We start from the raw sequence: 20,682 nt of genomic DNA, 5'->3' as shown, positions 1-20,682 counted from the left end.
TCGATGGGTTGTTTTCGAGTGTGAAACAATAATGACAAAGTGGTGCAAACGACAAAACCATTTTGCAAAAATCCCTTGACATGTACCAGGAACAAAAAGGGATGCCATTCAAATTTTTACATGTTTGGAACAATGTAAAATTGTCAAAAAAATGGTAGGATGTGGCATCTTCTGAAACTTTTAATGGGTGGTTCGTTTAAAAGAACCAAAACGTCTGAAACGACACATAGTCAATCGTCCGATGCACATATCGGGATTGATCTCAATGAAGAGGAACCTTTTGAGGTTCCAAGAGCCACTCGTCCCATGGGAAGAGACAAAACCAAACGAAAGGGAAAAGCGGCGACAAATACTTCCGAATACGTCGAGAAACTATCAACAAAATGGACGGTTTGAATTTTAAGTTTTTTAAAAAAATACTATTCTTAAATTATTTATTTTGTATACCTTAAAAACATATCAAGTGTGGCAATCCACGCCTATCAAATGACAAGTTTTGGTAAGAATGCGGCTAGTTTGATGTGGATGCATGTGGCTACTTTGAGAAAATATTTATAAGTTTTGGTATCTGTATGAACCGTGACAAGTATGACACCACACCCACTAGCCTTATTGAGTTGACAGGGATGCATAATTATATGAGTCAAATATAATATCAAAGAGAGTCTTAAATGGTACTAGATAATGAGCATTAGCAACGTTCAAATCCATCGATATTTTGTAAATATTTTCTCAAAATGCAACGTTTTGGTTAAAAACAAGACAAAAAGGTTTTATCTTCTATTTTTTATTAATTAAAATATATTTTAAATTTATGAATAAACTACAAATTTGGTTCTCACTATATAAAATTTTTTGGGTTTAGTCTAAATACAAAATGGTTAATTTTGAAGAAAAAAAAAACCCCACTTAAACTTGGAATGAAATCTTGACATATTGTCACATACAAAAGTGAGGGTGGCATAATGGTAAGGGATAATAAGTAAAAAATGTAATATATTTTTTGATTTGTACATATTTGATTAGTTTTCTTGTTCGCATTTATTTTTTCAATTTGTTTATCTGTACACATTTGGTCCTTATTTAATTCATGTAAAGGAAAAATGATTTAACAGGGTAAATATATTTATCACTTTATACACATTTAGTCCTTAATATTTTTTGTTTGTAAAATAAATCTTTGTTGTTTTTGTACATATTCAATACTTATGAACAACTTCTTTAGGTTTTTCTCACGGTATTAATCAATCAATGAGGTGTTCGGGGTTATTCAATCTTATGGCCACCGACAGCCTCAATTGCTTGGTGCTTAGGTTTTGTTTTCTGAACCTCGTAACTTATTCATACGTTCTCGGACTTTAACGATCTTTATATCGACACATTCGTATTTCAGTCTATTACAATTCATTTAGATTATTCACGTTAGAAATTAATATATTTTTACTTGTGATCTTTATATACATGCTTTCGTTATGAATATACGTATGAACCCTTTTTTTATAAAATCCTAAGTACAAATATATTACTTTTTAAAGGGAATAATTTAAGCTGCTTCGTTGTTTAGGTCTTGTGGTTTGACTTAAATCTTGTATTCTAAACATTGTAACTTCTCTACACGATCTCATATTTAACGATCTTTATATCCACAAGTTTGTATTTGAGTCTACTACAACTTTCGTTTACATTACTCCCGTTAAAAAGTAATTTATTCTTATTTATGATCTTTATCTACATGTGTTCTTTATGAATGTATGTATTTTCTTTTATAAAATTGTAAGTAAAAATATATTATTTTTTAACGGGATTAATCTAAACGAAAATTGTAATAGACTCAAATATGAGCACGTGAGTATAAAGATCGTTAAAATCCGCGATTGTATGAAGAATTTTCGACATTCGGAAGACAAAACCTAAGAACCAAACAATCGAAGCCGCAGTGGCCATAAGCATAAACAACCCCAAACATATTATTAATGATTGTCCTATGTATTTCTATGATTCCGTGAGAAAACCTAAAGAAATTGGTTTCAGTTGTATTGAAACCGTGCAAAAACAATAAAATTTTATTTTGCAATAAAAAATATTAAAGACTAAATGTGCACAAAAATATTAAGGAATAAATGTGTACAAAATGATAAATATATTACCCTATTAATTCATTTTTTCGACTTATCTGGAGTAGTCGGTTATAAGGAGTGAATGTGTAAAATTAAACAACTTGAAGGGGTAAATGCAGACGAAAAAAAACTTAGTGACAAAATGTGTAGAAATCGAAAAGTATATTACCCTTTTAAGTCATTATCGCTAATGGTAATTACTTGAGATTTAAGCACTGTAAAATGAATTCGTCTCATGTTCAAATCCCACAAACTTAACCTTATGGTGTCCCGCCACTAAAAAACATAAAAAATAACAAATTGGGGTTTTTGTTTTATTCCCCTTTCAACTTTATCACCTTTCACAACTTTGACCACAATTGTTGTTACAGTCAATTTTAGGAACATTTAAATAGGTCAATGAATGATATACATAAGCAAACTTTAGTTGTGTAGACATAGTTATGTGCCACAAATTGCACCAAATATAGCTTTATTTATTTGTTTCAACCTGATAAAGATAATGTACATCTATTTATATCAAACAATAGAAGGCATGCAACTTTGTACCTATAATAACAACCATGTTAAATACTTTACAAATATAAACAATCTGCAACCTAAAACAGACGTTACCATTTAATAACTTGTCTATATGTAAAATAAATGTGACATATAAATGGTCCACATGTGTGAATGACATACATTCATAATAACATCTAGACCACAACAAGTGTGGGATTCAAAGTTTAAACTCGAGATCTTTATATTATTGAAGCAGAATCACTAAAATTTGTTGGAATTGAGAAAATTGAGTAGGATCTGATTGACCTGGTGAGGGAATTGTTCATGAACAAAATGAGAACCTTCAGGCAAGTATATGATTTCCAGATTTGGTACATATTTCTTGACCTCACCACTCTTCAGATATTCCTCCATTCCAGGAAACTTGAACACATAATCTTTTTCACCCATTATAAACAAAGCTGGAGCTTCCACTTTTGGATCAATCACATTTTGGTTTGGAGATTCAATTTTCTCTGAGAATGACCTACAAAGATTAACAATATTAACAACATGAAACAGGGTGATTCTTATTTACAGATTAAGATGATAGGTTACATAACATAAATTACCTGTAAGGAACTTGGAGTGGGGTTTGAAATCCAGACTTGTGATATAAATCCCCGTATATTTCAAGATCCTCCTCAGTGAACCAAGAGGGTAGAGGAGTGGATGAATCCACCAAATCCATAATCTCCTGGTTTTCAGGGGCTATTGGTATTTCACTTTTAGAGAACAAAATGTAGATGTTTCTCACCACTGTTTTAGCATCAAAACGACCAAAATCAGCTTCAGCACTTCCAGATTCCTGAACAAAATTCAGATCATATTGTTATCAACCAACATTCAGGCTCCAAACAAGAAGTATTTATGTATGTTTGTTGTTATCAAGAACCAGAGAGAGTGTAATGTGTACCTGCCATCTTCGGATGTAGAAGCCTTCAGGGAGGGTTTGAAGATGATTAGGACCACCAGGACGCATGAATGGCACACCAAGTGTTATAACTCCGGCAACTTTCTCTGGGTATAAAAGGGCGAACGGGTAGGCAACCATTGCTCCAAAATCTTTACCAATAACAAACACCTAAAAAAATCAAGGTGATTTGATAAAAAGGAAAAACTGCAGATGAATATTTTGCTTTTGAGGGAGGAAGAAGTAATACTTCTGCAACAGAAACTTATGAGTCATGAATGAGCAAAATCTGTAGCAACCAATCCCCAAATTACTGCAAGTGTATTGAATTCTATGGTGTATAATGCTCGAATATATTCCTGATTTTGATAGTTAAAACGTAATATTTTTATAATTCACGATTTGCATAATTCACCGAGTTCAAGCAGTTAAAAGTGACATCTGATTTGGAATTAGGATTCGATTTCTTAACATTAGGATTAATGAATTTCTACAATATTCTCTGTTTCTCTGCAATCAATGATTTACAATTGGAAGACACTAGCGCACTTATGTAGATATGTACCTTAGAAATGACGAGAGAATTTAGGATCGAGGCAGTATCTTTGACTAAATCAACTAATAAGGTCTTCTCCGGTTCTGCAGGGATGTCGGATAGCCCGTATCCTCTGTAGTCGGGTGCAATTGCTCTGAAACCGGCGTTTGCGACGGCAATCATTTGATGGCGCCATGTGTACCAGATCTCCGGAAATCCGTGAAGAAAAATCACCGCCGGTGATGATTCAGACCCAATTTCAGCTACGTGGAGCTTTAACCCGTCGACTTCGATGTAATTGTGCTTAATTTCATCCATTGATTTCACAGAGAGAGACTGAGAGTGTGTTGTTCGTTTGAATCCTTGGCTTTGCGCATTTATGCTTTTGGAGTGATTGGATTCTACATTCTACGAGTCAGTGAACTACTTCACTTTTCTTTTCTTTTTCTTTTTTAATTATGGTGACAGACAATAACAACACGAGAGCTGGTTCAGCTAATTGTTTTTGACTATTAGGAGGCGGAAACTTTATTTATGTCGTCAATGAATGAATAAGAATATAAAATTGTGTTCGTTTAAACGAACAAACGTTAATAATGGTCTCGTTCGTTTAATTATGTTTGTTAATTTTTGTTTATATTCGTTTATTTAAGTCATTTCCATTTTCATGTATGTTCAATTGTATTTATTATATTATTATATTATATATTCGTTTATGTTCATATATGTTCAGTTATATTTATTTATCTATGTTTGTTTAGCATGTTTACGAACGAACATGAACAATGTAATTTTTTTAAACGAACGAACATTAACAAAAAAATTCGTTCGTTTATTCGTTCGTGTTCGTTGGGTTGTTCGGCTAACTTACACAAACGAATATGAACAAGTCTTTGTTCGGTTCGTTTACCGCCCTAACAATATGTATTTATATTGGGCAATAAGAAAATACTTTGTGTATTACTACTCAAAAATTTAAAAACATACAATCAAAAATCCCATCCTAAATGTCAAAATATAATATCAGTGTATTCGTAATTGATTTGGAATTCTGCAATTTTTTTTTTTTTTTATATTTTGTCTCTTTTGATTTTCAGTTTAGCCATTGAAACCGATAAACATTTGTAAAAAAATCATTATAACCGGCTAGTGTTGGTTTTAATGGTTAAATTGCAAAAAAAAAAAAAAAAAAAAAAAAAAAAAAAAAAGATCATGGATGACTTTTTCTTTAATAAAATTAAAGTTTAAAGACTTTTCTAGAAATATTGTTACTTATATATACTAAAGTTATTTGAAGACAATATATATTTATTTATTAAAAACTATATAAAAAAAAAGATATCATCTACATCTATTTCACTAAAAAACACATATTTTTTTATTTATTAAAAAACATAATAATGATTATTTATATCATTTTTGAGATTTTTTTTTGTGATCCTTTGTAACATCCCGACTTCAGGAGTGCAAGTTCAGGGTTCAAAGTGCAAATGTGGAAGGGCAACTCGGCGAGTCCATGGGTGGACTCGGCGAGTAGGGTCGCGACTCTAGTCGCTTGTTAAGTGGCCAACTCGGCGAGTCGGAGGCTGGACTCGGCGAGTAGGTGCTGAGTGGAGAAAACCTTAATTTCGGAGGATGAGCCCTATATAAAGGACATTATACCATCTCCCCAGCCTCTTTACCCTCTCTAGAAGTCCAGAAAACCCTAAGGCGCGTTTGTGAGGGATTTGAGAGCATTTGAACCTTGGAGAAGAAGTTTTGGAGGAGATCTTGGAGAGTTAAGAGGCTTGGAGCAAGGGGCTTTGATAAGATTCAGATTTCTCTTCTGTTGGAGCTTCCTTTTGAGGTATTATTTCGTTGCTTGGGTTGTTATTCATCTATATTCATCATTTTGGAGTATTTGGAAAGATTAGCTTGTGGAATTTTGAGTTGGAGGTTAGATTTGAGGTTGCTACCTCAGATCTAGAATGGAGAAGATCTAGAGTGCATTAAAGTCCCTGTTCTTGAGTGTTTGGTGAAGCCATTTTGTCCCAAACCCTAGCCCTAGAGTGTAAAATGCCTAGATCTCCTTGGATTCGCGTAAAGTTTGCCACTTTACGTGATGGATGGGTTGTAGAAGGGTAGATCTATGGTTTGGATCAACTGCATGACCTGGAAGGCTTCTGTATGGGTTAAGATCTAGGGGTACTCGGCGAGCCACAAAGGTGTACTCGGCGAGTTGCTTGAAGATGGGCAGGAACTCGGCGAGTTGGTTGAAGATAGCCTTGGACTCGGCGAGTCTGGTCGTGAGGTCCTAACCTTCTTCTGGTTGAGCCGTGAATCGGTGAGTCAAGGGAGGACTCGGTGAGTTGAGTGCGAGGGGACTTAGAGTTGTTGGACTCAGCGAGTCTCGGGGTGACTCAGCGAGTTGAGTCGCGGTTTGGGGAAGTTTTGTGCATGGGGACTCGGCGAGTCATCGGGTTGACTCGGCGAGTAGAGTCCGTCAGGGGTTGACTTTGACTTTGGCTTTGACCAAGGGTTGACCAGTTGACTTCCAGGGGCATTTTGGTAATTGTTGGCATTTGTTTTGAGTTCAGTGTTGGTGTTGGCTAATGGTGGAGATTGTGTCAGTGGTCGGAGCAGTTCGGTCGTATCTTTTCAGTCGGCAGTTGCGAGGTGAGTTATCCTCACTATATCGACAGGGTCTACGGCACCAAGGCCGGCCCTTTATCGGATTGTGATCCGGGTATCGTTGTTATGTTATTGCTTTTCTATATTTGCATCCTGGTAGTTAGGATGGTATTATGTTAGAGACCTGGTTAAGGTCAGTATCCTAGTATATAGGATGATGCTATGCTAGTGACCGGTTAGGTCGGTATCCTGGTTAGGATGATGTTATGTTATGTGATCTGCTAGATCGTCTTGATTGAATGTGAATTTTTATATGATTGAATGTTTATGTGCACATGGTTGTTGGACTGGGGTTGAGTTGAGGCGGGTCCTGCTTTGTGCTGTAGGCCAACATACCCAGGGCGGACTGGTTGTCCCGAAGGCCCAGCGAGCGGTCCGGATAGGCTGTAGGCCCCAAGAGGGCGGACCAGATGTGCTGAGGCTCGGAGAGTGGACCAGGCCGACTGAAGGCCCAGTGCGGGCGGACCAGTCATACTGTAGACTTAGAGAGTGGACCAGGTGGATTGAAGGCCCGGTGCGGGGACCAGTCACACAGTAGACCCAAAGTGCATGGCTGTTTTGTGTTCTGTTATGATATGACATGTTGTGCGTGTATGGTATATGTGGTTGGTATTTTGGGGGTATCTCACTAAGCTTTCCGGCTTACAGTTGTGGTTTAATGTTTTTCAGGTTCTTCAGGAGACCGTGGCAAGGCAAAGGCGTGATCGTACCGCTCCTCGTGATTATGTTTTATAATGTGGTTCTGGGAAGACTCTGATAATAATTGTATTGAAAACCTTTTTGTAATAACTTAATGAAATGGGGTTGTTTTTGAAAAGTTTAAATTGTTTGGAATTTTTAGAGCGTTACATCTTTTTTATCATTACTAAAATTATAAAGATATCATCTAAATACAATTCTTAAATAGAGCTTTATGATGTATATGGCATAGAAACACACTACTAACCACAAATCAACAAAAGTCTTATTAATTGTATTTAGCATGTGTTTTTAACAATTGAAACCGGTAAATACTTGCAAAAGAACTCTTGTAATTGATTTGTGTCGGTTTTAAGAGTTAAATTGCAAAATAAAAACTAAAAATCAATGATGACTTTTTCGTTAAAGTTTAATGATTTTTCTAGAGATTTTTCTTATTACTTATATATACTAAAGTCATTTGAAGAAAATTTATATTTATTTGTTAAAAAACATAAAATAAAGATACCATATACACCTCTTTCACTAAAAAAACTCATTTTTTTATTATTAGAAAACATAATAATGATTATCTATATATCGTTTTTGGGATTTTTTATTCTCTTTAATAAATATCATTACTACAATCATAAAGATATCATTTAAATGAAATTCCAAAATAGAGCTCCATAATATATGTGGCCTAGAAATGCATTTTTACAACAAATCAATAAAAGTCTTATTAATTGTATTTGGCATGTGTTTTTATAACTACTGTAGCTTTTGTGACATCTTCAAATTCATGGTCATTTTAAAAATTTTATTTATGCTTATTTAAAAATCAGAGTATCCATTTTAAAGAATAATACTGCAGAATTTGTTTCTAGAAAACATGATAAATATGTCATCGAAACATTTCTGATGAAATGTATTTTGTTTATATTAAAACATTGAGATGTCATCGTCAATACAGAAACATAAACTTAAATAGACCTTACATTCATTTATACTAATGATTTACATCTCTGTTAATCTCTCAAAGTAATGTAGTTTCGTATCGACACCTGTGATACAAATAAACTGAGTGAGTCAGGTTGGGAAACCTGGTGAGTATATAGAGTTTTCAACCCACAATAATATAGTTATTATGTTTAATCATAAAACAAAGTATCTACCCTAAGAATCATCTATTCTTCATTCATTCATTCTTAAGGATTGTCCAAAGGAATAGACACAAAGTCCATCACTGTCAGGGTTTATCCAACAGACACTAAGTGCATAGTTGCCGATGTTAACTATTAGGCACTAAGTCCATAGCTGCCAATGTTCCTTTATAGGGCACTAAATCCATAACTGCCAACGTTCACTTATAAGGCACTAAGTCCATAGCTGCCAGAGTTTTTAGAGTACATGTGGTGAACAAATTGTTCACAACACCTACAGGTTGCGAGCCTGCTAGCGTTCCACTGGACTGTCTAGAATAGTTTGTGGTCATCATCTATACTCTACTAGATGATTGGATCATCGCTTGGGTCAGGTTTCTCATCATCTTTCACCTCTCATCATCTCTCATTATTCATCTCATCTTTCATCTACCCATCTTTACCCAATATATTTATAGGTATAAAAATACATATACAGTTTAAATTTATAAAACATGTATATTTTGTTCATCCAACATAGATATCAAGAACACAGATAATATACACACATAGCACATAATTTATATTAAATGTTTCATATCTATGTGTAAGATGAAAGTAACTATGCACTCACTTGTTAAAGTGATGACTCCAAACTCGGGCAACGTTTCGCTTTTAACAATTTTATTTTCCTTTGACGAAACCTAGTATCATTATTACTAGATTTTAGTCTTTTTACTGCGACTAATTATTAGTCTAGATTTATCATTAACTGGAAGGTAACTCACCTCAATTTCATGTAGTATCTGAACTGTCCTTGGTGTTGGGATCAACTCCTCTCAAACTCCTACACATAATAACCTCCCTTAATTACCATTTCATAGTCTTAACCCTTTCAAGGGTCAACAGGTCAAAGTCAAAGTCAAGGTCAACACCCTGGTCAAAGTTAACTTTTGGTCAAATTCAACATCTAGTTGACTCAACTCGCCTAGTTGGTCCACCAACTCGTCGAGTTCCAAAACCCACAACATTCTGGAACTTCGATCCTATTCGTCGAGTCTTTCAAGAAATCGTCGAGTTCTCCTTTATACAAAATCGAGACCTTTCGCTTATGACTCGTCAAGCTCATCCTTGAACTCGTCGAGTCCTGCTTCATACAAGTTGAAATGTTTAGTCCTGGACTTGTCGAGTTCTTCCATCAACTCGTCGAGTTCTTCTTCATATAGTTGGGACATTGCCTTGAACTCGTCGAGTTCTTTGATCTTCAAGTCCATATTCACATCCATCTTGTTGAGTCCTCTTCTAGACTCAACCAATTCGATCAGAAACAGAAAAGGTTGGGGAGCCATATCCCGACTCACCGAGTCCCCCAAAGTCCAAGTCTACCAATCGATTTTAGTCGAGATCAATGCATCCGAAACATAGATCTAACCTCCTAGGATCGATATAACATGTAAAGTTACAAACTTTACGTGCATGCATGGGTTAAATAGCTCAAATGGTCCTAAAAAGAGGTTTATATGGTGCATGGGACTCTTATAGCAATAAATTTGGCACCTTTATACCATGAGAATCCTCCAAGGTTTAAGATCTGAATATACAACCCCAAAGATGCATACAATCCCGAAAATGGATTCACTATGACTTAGAAAAGGTAGAAACTATCCCTACAAGGTTCAATATCTGAATATACAACCCCAAAGATTCACACAATCTCGAAAATGGCTTCACTATAACTTAGAAAAGGTAAAAGCTATCCCTAAATAGAGATCTAAGAAATGAATAGTCAACGTATCAGCTTTATACCTCAAATGAGCTGGAAGTGTGCCACAACCTATGGATCTACTTGCTTTCTCTTGATCTCCCAAGCCTCCTCTTCCTTCTCAAGCGTCAAAGACACACAAATGGCACACAAAGCTTAGGAACACTCAATAATTGATTAGGGTTTCGTAAAGAGAGTCTTAGGGCGGTGGGGGCTGGAATGGAGGCCCTATAAGTTGCTTAAATAGGGTGCAAACCCTCAATTTTAGGGTTTCATCCAGACATGTCTACTTGTCGAGTCGGGGCTTCCGACTCGGCGAGTAGATTCTTCCACCCGTGTCCAAATTTAGCCTCCACTCGACTAGTTGGGGCCTCCAACTCGTTGAGTCCCAGAGTAAAAGTGAAAAAATTATTATTTAAAATACATACCAGGAACCGGGCGTTACATGCATCTTGTAACACACATACACAAACACCATTTCTCTATCTTTCTCTCTATCTCTCTCTTTCTTCATTTGTTAGGGAAAACTCATCGAATCCGGATCTACAAGACCACTGGCATCGACCATCTTCATCGGAGATAGCCATTGTTGGTCGTCATATTCGGTCTCCCAACTCGTCTGAGCTAAAAACAACTGTTATCATACTTATCACTTCTTTCTTTAACACACACCCATCCTACCTCTCTCTCTTCATCGTGTAGCTACAAACACAATCCTCCTCATCGAAGATCACCATTGTCTGCCGATGGTGACTCTTCAATGACAGTCAGACAGATCGTTGCCCTTTTCTCCCTCTGTCTCAAATTTGTAAACCATAGCTTCGGTGAAAAAGGGTGGTGTTCATCTTGTTCATCCATGGCATTCACAAATAAGAAATTGAAACCACCTCCGTATGTTGTTGTCGAGTCGGATCTGCAAATGGTTTTGATCCAAAACCATAGCAAGATCTGGAGAGACAAAGAAACATCAAGTTGGTACCCTAGCGTCGCAGTTACCGACGAATGATGCCTCGAAAACCATAACAGTACACCTAACATCGTTATCTTCATGCGTATAGATAGATAGATAGATAGATAGATAGAGAGAGAGAGAGAGAAGGTTTTCGATCTGGGTTTAAGGTTTGTGATAAGAAGGGTGGAGTTTCAGCGAGAAAAGGAGAAGTTGGTTTAAGGTTTGTGATGAGAAGGGTGGAGTTTCAACGAGAAAGGAGAAGTCCGGGGAGAAGGACGGCTTCTTCATATTAGTGGAGGTCCAGTGATGATGGAAATCTGATATGTCGATTTAGGGTTCCTAATATGTAATGTGGAGAGGAGGGGGGGGGGGGGGATAGACACACAACGTTTTTTTGTTATTGTAATAAAAGAAAAATAGGAAAAAATAACAATAAGAGCAAATCCGTCATCTTAAAAAATTTTAAAATGTTTTGGACCAAAACTACAATAATTTCTTATTTTTGACCGGTGATATTAGTCTAAATTTTTTTGAACAAAATTGACAATTTTCAGCTATATACAAGCTAGAGGTGCACAAAAATTGATCCTTAACTGGTCCTGGATCCGTCCTAACTCAATCCCTTTTTTCGGATCAGTCTTTTTTTGGACCGGTCCTTTTTAGATCGGTTCCGATCGGTTATTGGTCGATCCTTTTTCAATCAAGTTTTTTTACCGGTCTTTTCGATTTGATCTTTTTTGAATCGGTCTCGCTTTAAACAAGTCCGATACCGATCTTTTTTCGATTTGTTTTCGATTTTTGATTTTCTGATTTTTTCACTCCAATTGCCATATGGTAGCTTTAAGACTACCCATTGGGGGTTTCTTGGGAGCCGATCGTGAGAAAATTAACATTAAAAAAAATAAGAATTATGTGATACTTTGTGAACTAGCTTGCTTCCAGGCCCTTCTCTCATCTTAATTTGCAAAGGAGCCCATGGCCATGTGTCTGTATTTATTAATATTTATTAGAAGGAATCAATTACATTTTGTATCAAAAACTAAATTTTGTTAATAAATCAATTTTATCTTTAATAAAAAGAAAAATAGATTGGATTGGGTTGGTTATGAGTATAAAATTTTGGATTGGATTAGATTGGGTTGTATATGTGAAAGAGAGAAAAATTAATTTTTTACAGAAAAAAAAAAGTTGGGTTGGATTGTTAAAGGGATGGTTATATTATTTCAACATTTCACCATCCATCAAGTAACTATATAATTATATTATTTCAACATTTCACCATCCATCAAGTAACTATATAATTATATTATTTCAACATTTCATAACTTCATATATACATATAAACTTGAACATATAAATAATATATTAAAGTTAAAAATTAGGTTCATAACATTATTCTAGCCGTTTGTATAATTGTCGTCATTAATATATAAAAGTTAAAAATTAGGTTCATAACATTATTCTAGCCGTTTGTATAATTGTCGTCGTTGTATTATTCTTGTCGTTATATAATTCTAGCCCAAAACAAATCAATAAAAATTAATTAGTGTTGTTGATGTGTTGCATTATACTTCCTAGCCGTTAGCCAATTCTCATGACTAATTAGTTTGAAGAGTAAAACAAATATTAAAAGCAAAGGCAAAGCAATTTGTCCCACATCATTGGTGGCAAATAAGACTGGAAAGGTGGAAGCGGCAAATAAGAAAGCACTATAAAATGGGAAATGAAGCCACAAGAGCATTGTAAAAATATTTATAGACCATCTTTTCTTTTCGAATTATTTAAAATAATAGTCTATTTTTTGTAATATATATATATATATATATATATATATATATATATATATATATATATATATATATATCAAAATATCCATCATTATTACTTAACCAATCAAAATATTTAATGATGGAATTAAATACAGAAAATGGTAAACTATCATTTTATTGGATAAAATTAATGGTAATTAATGTTTTCTTAATCCGTGTATCTTTTTTATCTATGAACAATAATTTTGGGACGGAAAGAGTTTATTCTTAAAGACTTTATGAATAATTGGGCTACCGAGTTATCTTTGACTTGTCAGACTCATCTGGATTGGATCCGGTCTAAAAAAGATTGGTTTATTTTTGGACCAGATTAATTTTGGACCTGTTGGGATCGGTTCTGCCATGTGTAACATTTTGAAGGACCGAGTAGGACTTCAGTCCACACTGAATGTTCTAAGACTGGACTACGACCAATTTAGTTCATATACATATTTTTAGGATCAGTTTGGACCCCACCTCTAACACAGTTCAAACTCCAAAACTTTTTAAACCAAAGTAAGTAGTGACAATTTTCAGGGATAATGTAAGAGGGTAATAATGTTTCCTGTTTGTCCCTTTTAGGTCCCTAACGTATTTTTTGTGCGTATTACACCATTAAGGTTATTATAAACCGTTTACAAATAATCCTTTTAATAAAAAGAAACCGGTAAAACAGATTATCTCTAAATAGTTATAACAACCTTAATGGTGTAATACACACAAAAAATACGTTAGGAACTGATTGGTCTATATTTATAACATAATAAATTGTACTAAATATGTTCAATTGATGTGTGATTGCCCAAAAATGTCACTACTTTGATAAAATGTTGAACATTATGTGCAACTACTTAGTGCTAAAGTGGTCGGAACCCGCAAGAAAAACAAGCAAAATGAAGCTAACATGTATGGGAGATGAATTGCTAAAAGAATGAAGAAAAATGATGCTGAGAAATTTGGCCACTCTTCAATGTTTTGATCATATCTCAAGATCTAGTGCTCCAATTGACATGAATGAAGAAGTTCTGAAAAGTAGACAAAATTTCCTACAACTTTCATGTTTTGCGTTTTTATTGATTCTACCGTTTTCATCACCAAAAAGGGGCAACAAAGATGAGGGACGTCCTAGAACGCGTCTAAGACGCCCCTTAGGACGCCTACCCATTTTAGGACATTTTCAAGTGCAAATCAAGGACGACAGAAGACATGTAAAACGCCTTGAAGGGCGCCCGGACGTCCTATGTGACGTCTAAGACGCCTACTAGGACGCCGACGCGGAAAATAGCTCCAAAAATCAGTTTTTTAGCGCCTATTTAAGGGAGATTAAACCCTAATCGACTTGGGACTTCTCCCCTGCGATTTTCACCAGTTTTGGAGGGTTCCAAACCTTCTCCAAACGTGTTCTTGGTCATCAATTTCCAAATCAAAGCCAAGAAATCATCAAATTCATTATCATTCAACGTTTGAAGATTGTTCAACCAACGAATCTACATCAATTCCATCAAGGTCCAGATTTGATTACTTCATCCCCAAGGTTTCATCATTCTAAGTTGATTGATCATTAGACTTCATTGATTTTATGATTCTAAGTTGGTTTGTGAATTTTAGCATTAAAGTTGTGTGTTTTGTTAATCATATGGAAGGCTAAACCACCTAGGTTACTTCCGGGAACGTTGTAAGATGTTAGGACGAACACGTTTTGATTATTACTTTTATTCTAGTCAATTTCAGTTATTGTTTCATTCTTAAAGTTATGATTTTTACTTATAGTAATTGGAGTTGGGTTTTCTTATTATGTGATATTGCAACTAAGATAGTGTATTGTTAATTCACTAATCATTCTGAATTTAAGTAGTTTAGGAACTAAGATGATCAGTTGAACCCACACACATTATTCCGAATTTGTAGTATTATATACTCAACATTGTAATAGGTAATCGTAGGACACAATATTGCCAAGCCACTCATTGTTCCTAATCCATTTAGACATAGGGAGTAAGACAAGTAGGAATAACGTATTGTGTGCCCAAAGTTATTTATTGCATGTTGATTGACCTTAGTTATGTTTTCATAATTAATTTGGAATTTAAGGGAAGATAAACACGTGAGTCTTAATCATCCAACACTTAACCTGAAGTAACCTTGTTTTTCTCATTGGTAATCGTTTACAATATAAATTTTCTAGTTTTTTTTTATTATTATTTAAATCTTAGTTTAATATTTTTCGTGACAATTGCAAGTATTAGTTCTTTTTCATTTACTACTATAGCACAAAGTTTGATCACAAACTCCTCGTGGATTCGACCCTTACTTACCCTAGCTATCTAGTGTGTGTGAGGTTTATTTTTGACCGAGACAACGACCTCGATCATAAACCTAATATGGACAAATGAGAAACGTTATTACCCTCCTAAATCATTATCCCCGTATGAAATTATAAACCCCTATAGTAAATTTTTACTTTTTAAATAAGAAACTTGTAGGTCTTGGGGTTGGTAATTTGGATGCTTTTAACCTCGGCCTTCTTTATAAATGGAAGTGGCGGTTTCTTAATAACAAAGGAGCTCTTTTGGTTAAAATTGTCAAATTTTGTCACGAGGAAGGTAGTGGTTTTTCGGACGATTCGAGAATAGGAACTAGATGAGGGTGTTTGGCAAAAGATTGTAGGATCCATTAATTATCTCCATGAGAATGGTTGTATTCCTTCTAATTCCATTTATAGAGTGGTGGGGGATGGGACTCAAACGAGGTTCTTGAATGATGTTTAATGCTTGGATATTTCTCTTAGGGAGCGGTTCGGGGGCTCTTTGCTTTGGCCTTTAATCAAGATGCTCGAGTATGTGAATAATGAGATTCAAGGGGATGAAATTTTCATTGGCGTCGGGGGATTAGATGAGGGGCTGAATTGACCCAATTTGATTATCTTGTGGAGATATTAAATCCTATTCGCATAGGGGAAATGTCGGATAAGTGGTCTTGGGAGCTTGAATCGTCGGGTAACTTTACTATTCAATCAGCACGAAATTAGGTTAATGATATGACGCTTTCTATGGGTAGTATGCCTACTAGGTGGAACCGTTTTGTCCCTATCCGTGATGTGGTTACAAAATCCAATCCGACCTTAATTTGTTCTCTCTAGCTCCTTGCTAGAGGTTTTGTTTTGCTAGAGGTTAACTGGATGATGCGGTTACAAAATCCAATCGAATCCAAACTTTTCTACTTTTTATTCCTTTTAATTTCAACAACTTTATATGAAATACACATATAAAAATAAATACTAAAAATCCTAAAAATATATATTCAAAATAATAAATACTAAAAATCTTAGAAAGATAATAACGTTTCCTGATTGTCCATTTTAGATCCATACGTATTTTTTGTGCGTACTACACCATTAAGGTTATTGTAATCATTTACAAATAGTCCTTTTAATAGGAAGAAACCGGTAAAATGAATTATTTCTAAACGGTTATAACAACCTTAATGATGTAATACATACAAAAAATACGTTAGGGACCTAATATGGACAAACGGAAAACGTTATTACCCTCCTAAGTCGTCATCCCCAATTTTCAGTTATAGATATGGATCACTTTTGCAGTTTAGTCCTTTGATAATATTGTTCCTCGGTCATTTACTTGGTGTAATGATAGACATAAGTCTAATCTTAACTGAGTTGATTGGAAACAAAACCCGGTTAACATTATTATGTAACTTGTTTTGTGTAGCTCTTTGGTAGCTTCTTTTTAATTTATTTCTACCGTTCGAAAAAGAAATGTGTAAAACAAACATATATGTTTGTTTTTTCTTCATTCAACCTGAAAAGTAGAAGTCTCTTTTACAAAAGTTGTTTTCTAATGATGCCAAAAGACAAAGAAGCATATAATATAAGAATTCAACCTTTTTAGCAAATACATGATTGAATAAAGAGCAATAAATAATTTTTACTGCATGTTATACAAATTATAAGAACATAATTAAAACCATGAGCGACTGAGGGTATATAAAGTGGTTTGATGTTTTAAAAGTCGAAAATCAATAGCAAAATTTCATGTCTACTCTAAGCAAAATTGTACGATTCCAAATGCATAATGTACTGCATTATACTGCACAAAGTACAAGCAATTATATCATTACTACTCTCGGTTATACCAAATCTACTCTCGACTGAGGTTCAACTGCTTAGAAACACTAAAATAGAAGCACGTAGATATTGCGAGATATGAAACCAAAACAAAGGCTACATCTTTTTCCAAAACAAAAAAAGGTACAACTTTGTAATGAATAATGTACAAGTTATTTCAGCACTATTTTGCCATTTCCGCTCCAAAGAAAATACTATAAACCAACGTTTGCTTTTGAAAACTACAACCATATAACGAAATATTTTATGAATTTTGCTTCTAATTCATATGATCATGCTAACATAATGAAATCAAAAAACTTGAAATTATATCCGATTTCTTCGTTTTTCATCGGTTTTTCTTTTTTATCGTAATCAAAATGTGGAAGGAATTGAGTTGATTCCTAACCACAAATAACACAAAAGATTGGATTTTGTTTTTCCTGGTTTTATTGTATACTTACAATGCTATTTGTGGATGAATTGCAGAAAACACAATGACTTGATAAAATCTTTCCCACAATGCTTCCTTCTTCAACACGAAGGTTTCTACTCTGCTTATTCCAAAGATGAACAGCATAACTCTGGCTTCGAATCTGCCTAAGTTTACACCTCAACCATTTTGCATCCGTCTCATTTTTAGCCCCACGAAAAAGATTCCGAACCCTGTTCCAGTTCACTGGATAAAAAGCTGATGGGGGTAGAATCGTAAAATTATATCCAGGCCGACCTTCAAGCCTTGAAACTACACGTGAAACCAAGTAAGGACCATTGTGACCCCATTTGTTTCCATTGAAAGTTAATGCGAACTCTTCGATAAACTTGTAAACCAATGGATGCATTTTATCGAACACCATGACTGCATTATTCAACCTGCTCCAGTTCTTTGAACCCAAATCCAATGTTTGAGCTCCGATTGAATTCTTTAACTTCGAGAAGCTTTTCAAAATCATAACATCGGTATCCATATAAACCCCACCGAATTTATATAACAAACAAAGCCGAAGCAAGTTCGATAAGTTTTGACCAAATGGAATGAACCCAGCATCAACATCACCTCTAGTTAACTTAAAAAACCATGATTCTGCCATTGTGTTCTTGAACAAGTAGTGTAAATCAGGCGAAATTGCTGTTACTCGAAACCCTTTTTCCAAAAATGGTTTTAGAATCTGGCGTCCTCTATTCGAATCCATGGAGTTTGAAAGGATTAGCAGACACCCAGTTGGGTGTGTGTTGAATACAGTTTCGATTGAGTGGACTTCTTTTTCACCAAAAGAATTCAATGGCGAAATCCACGTCATAAAGAAACGAACCTTGCAAGAAGTCTCATTCTTGCTAAAGAATTCCTTCACTCTCGCCCGGAAATACCCTCGCCGGAGCCGGTCAGAAGGCTCCAAGAAAGTCAAACCCTCCAAAAGTTTCTTCTTTTTGACCGGGAAATCTTCGGATTCGAAAGGTAAACTGTGAGATTTTCGCAGAAGGGGTAAATGGGTATTTGAGATTACAGATGGGGTTTCTTCTTTCACCAAGGATATACTCTGCTGCTGATGTTGTTCTACATCGTGCATTGAGTAAGGTACAGGGTTAAAGCTCGTATAATCTCCGGCGCCGGCCATCGTATTTCGCTGTAACTTGAAATGGGTTTTCGAGATTACAGATGGGTTTTCTTCTTCAAGCGCATACATCAAATTCGACAAAGAAGACGACACAGACACCAAGTTTCTTGAATCTCCGGCGATATTTTCCGGGTAAGGTATCATTATGGAGAAGATAGAAGCTCCATTGAAAGCAATTAACAGAAGCAAGAGAAGAGATAAAACAGCAACGAAAGATCTCTTCTTATTCTCCATTGACTAGTTCTCTGAAACCATAATCTTTTCTTTTGCTTCATGGTATTGTGTTTACGGAATATGGAAGATGAGCGTAGATGAGCATGGTTGAATTTGATGGCGGCAAACGTCAGAAGATGAAGTGTGTGTTTTGGTGTTGTATGTGTGTTTTGAAGTGTTTGGAACCAAAATTGTGTTGGTTTGATCAAGAAAAGTGGAGGGATTTCATTGAAGACAGGTTTGTACTTTAGCGGAAGAGAGAGAAGATCGATTGGATATTTTTAAGTCGTGTTGATCTATGGAAAGGGGCCACAGCCCACATGCATAGTTAGGTGAGGTGCAATAAACAACTTTCCCTTCCAACCTTTATTATCTTTTTGATTATTTGATTATTCTCACATTCACACACAAACACAAATATAATTTGGTTTTGATTGACAAACATAAAAACATTTTTTAAAACATCTTTAATAGGAAGTTTATGTAGCCCCCTTCTTTAAATTCCAATAAAACTCGACTTTATCTTTAGGGATAATAATTTTATGAGAGTAACTAGTTTTACTTTTATAGGTTTTTATATATACATTGAATCATATATGAGGTTTATTAAATATGTACAATTTTTTTAATGGCTCAATATATACATGAAAACCTATAATGGCTATTATAACCAGGTTTTTCAAATTGGAGCTTCTAATTCGTATCTTCCCAAATGACTTTGTGTATTTTTTTTATGAGTGAAATAGTGTTTGTGTATCCATATAATTTGATGATTTATGTGAATGAGATGAATACCTATAGCAACACCCTTTCCAAATAATCTTAAAAAAATTAATGATAGATAAAAAATAAAAATAAATTTAATAACACGTTTACAAAACTTAAAGTTAATTACATTGGCAATTCCTTATAGGGTTGTTTACTATTTGGATAAAACCGAATTGTTCAATTGGACAATTTGGATTGGACTATTTGGTTCGGATATTCAGATTTTTGGATTGGTTTTCAACAAAACCGGATTATTATTTTGAATTTCTGATTGGTTTTGGTTTATAAAATAAGAACTGAATAGTCCAAAAAAACCGAATAAATATTTATTACTTATTTATTTATAACATATATCTATAGTGATTTATTAATATTGTAATTTATTTTTTTAAATAGATTCAAAACGTTTCACTCGATAAAAAAACATTAATATGTATTTTCTTTCAAAAGTTTTCTATCTATAAAATATTTAACTATAATATATCTTCTTAGTAGTTGTTTATAAATTTCAAATCACAACTAAACAATTTGTTTTCGTTTCTTGTATAAAGTTGGATAATATTATAATTATATATCGTTTTAAAATGTTTTGGTTTTTGAAAACCGAATTATAAAAATCAATCCAACCAAATTGTAATCAGATCGGATTTGAATTTAGTTTGGACTTTTCGGATCCATATTTTGAAAACCGAAATCAATTTGGATTCACTTAATTGGATCGGATCAAACTGATACATCCAAACGAACACCCCTAATTCTTTATCCCTTGACTTAAAAGGTGCTACTTTTTAAACAATTTTGTTAATCATTTAGTATCTATAAAACATATTTGAGTTTTTTAT

The 20,682-nt window shown here is 34.5% G+C and overlaps 2 protein-coding genes across 2 annotated transcripts; both read right to left on the bottom strand.

The window, feature by feature from the left end:
- Nucleotides 1–2,710: 2,710 nt before the first annotated feature.
- Nucleotides 2,711–4,570, bottom strand: LOC145062870 (epoxide hydrolase 2-like). Its single transcript, XM_079010459.1, has 4 exons — nt 4,139–4,570; nt 3,577–3,744; nt 3,233–3,468; nt 2,711–3,147 (listed from the first exon to the last, which is right to left on the bottom strand). The coding sequence occupies exons 1-4, from the start codon at nt 4,424–4,426 to the stop codon at nt 2,883–2,885; spliced, it is 957 nt and encodes a 318-aa protein (XP_078866585.1). The 5' UTR covers nt 4,427–4,570; the 3' UTR covers nt 2,711–2,882.
- A 12,773-nt stretch (nt 4,571–17,343) lies between these two features.
- LOC145061691 (uncharacterized protein At4g19900-like) lies at nt 17,344–19,349 on the bottom strand. Its single transcript, XM_079009226.1, has one exon. It carries the CDS (start codon nt 19,091–19,093, stop codon nt 17,693–17,695), a length of 1,401 nt encoding a protein of 466 aa, XP_078865352.1. The 5' UTR covers nt 19,094–19,349; the 3' UTR covers nt 17,344–17,692.
- Between the last annotated feature and the right edge of the window lie 1,333 nt (nt 19,350–20,682).

The sequence above is a fragment of the Lactuca serriola genome, chromosome 7 (genome assembly GCF_051521515.1).
Source record: "Lactuca serriola cultivar US96UC23 chromosome 7, Lser_US96UC23_V15, whole genome shotgun sequence".
In the NCBI taxonomy this organism is placed as follows: domain Eukaryota; kingdom Viridiplantae; phylum Streptophyta; class Magnoliopsida; order Asterales; family Asteraceae; genus Lactuca; species Lactuca serriola.
The sequence above is the reverse complement of the archived record's forward strand: the minus strand, read 5'-3'. Positions and strand labels throughout refer to the sequence as shown.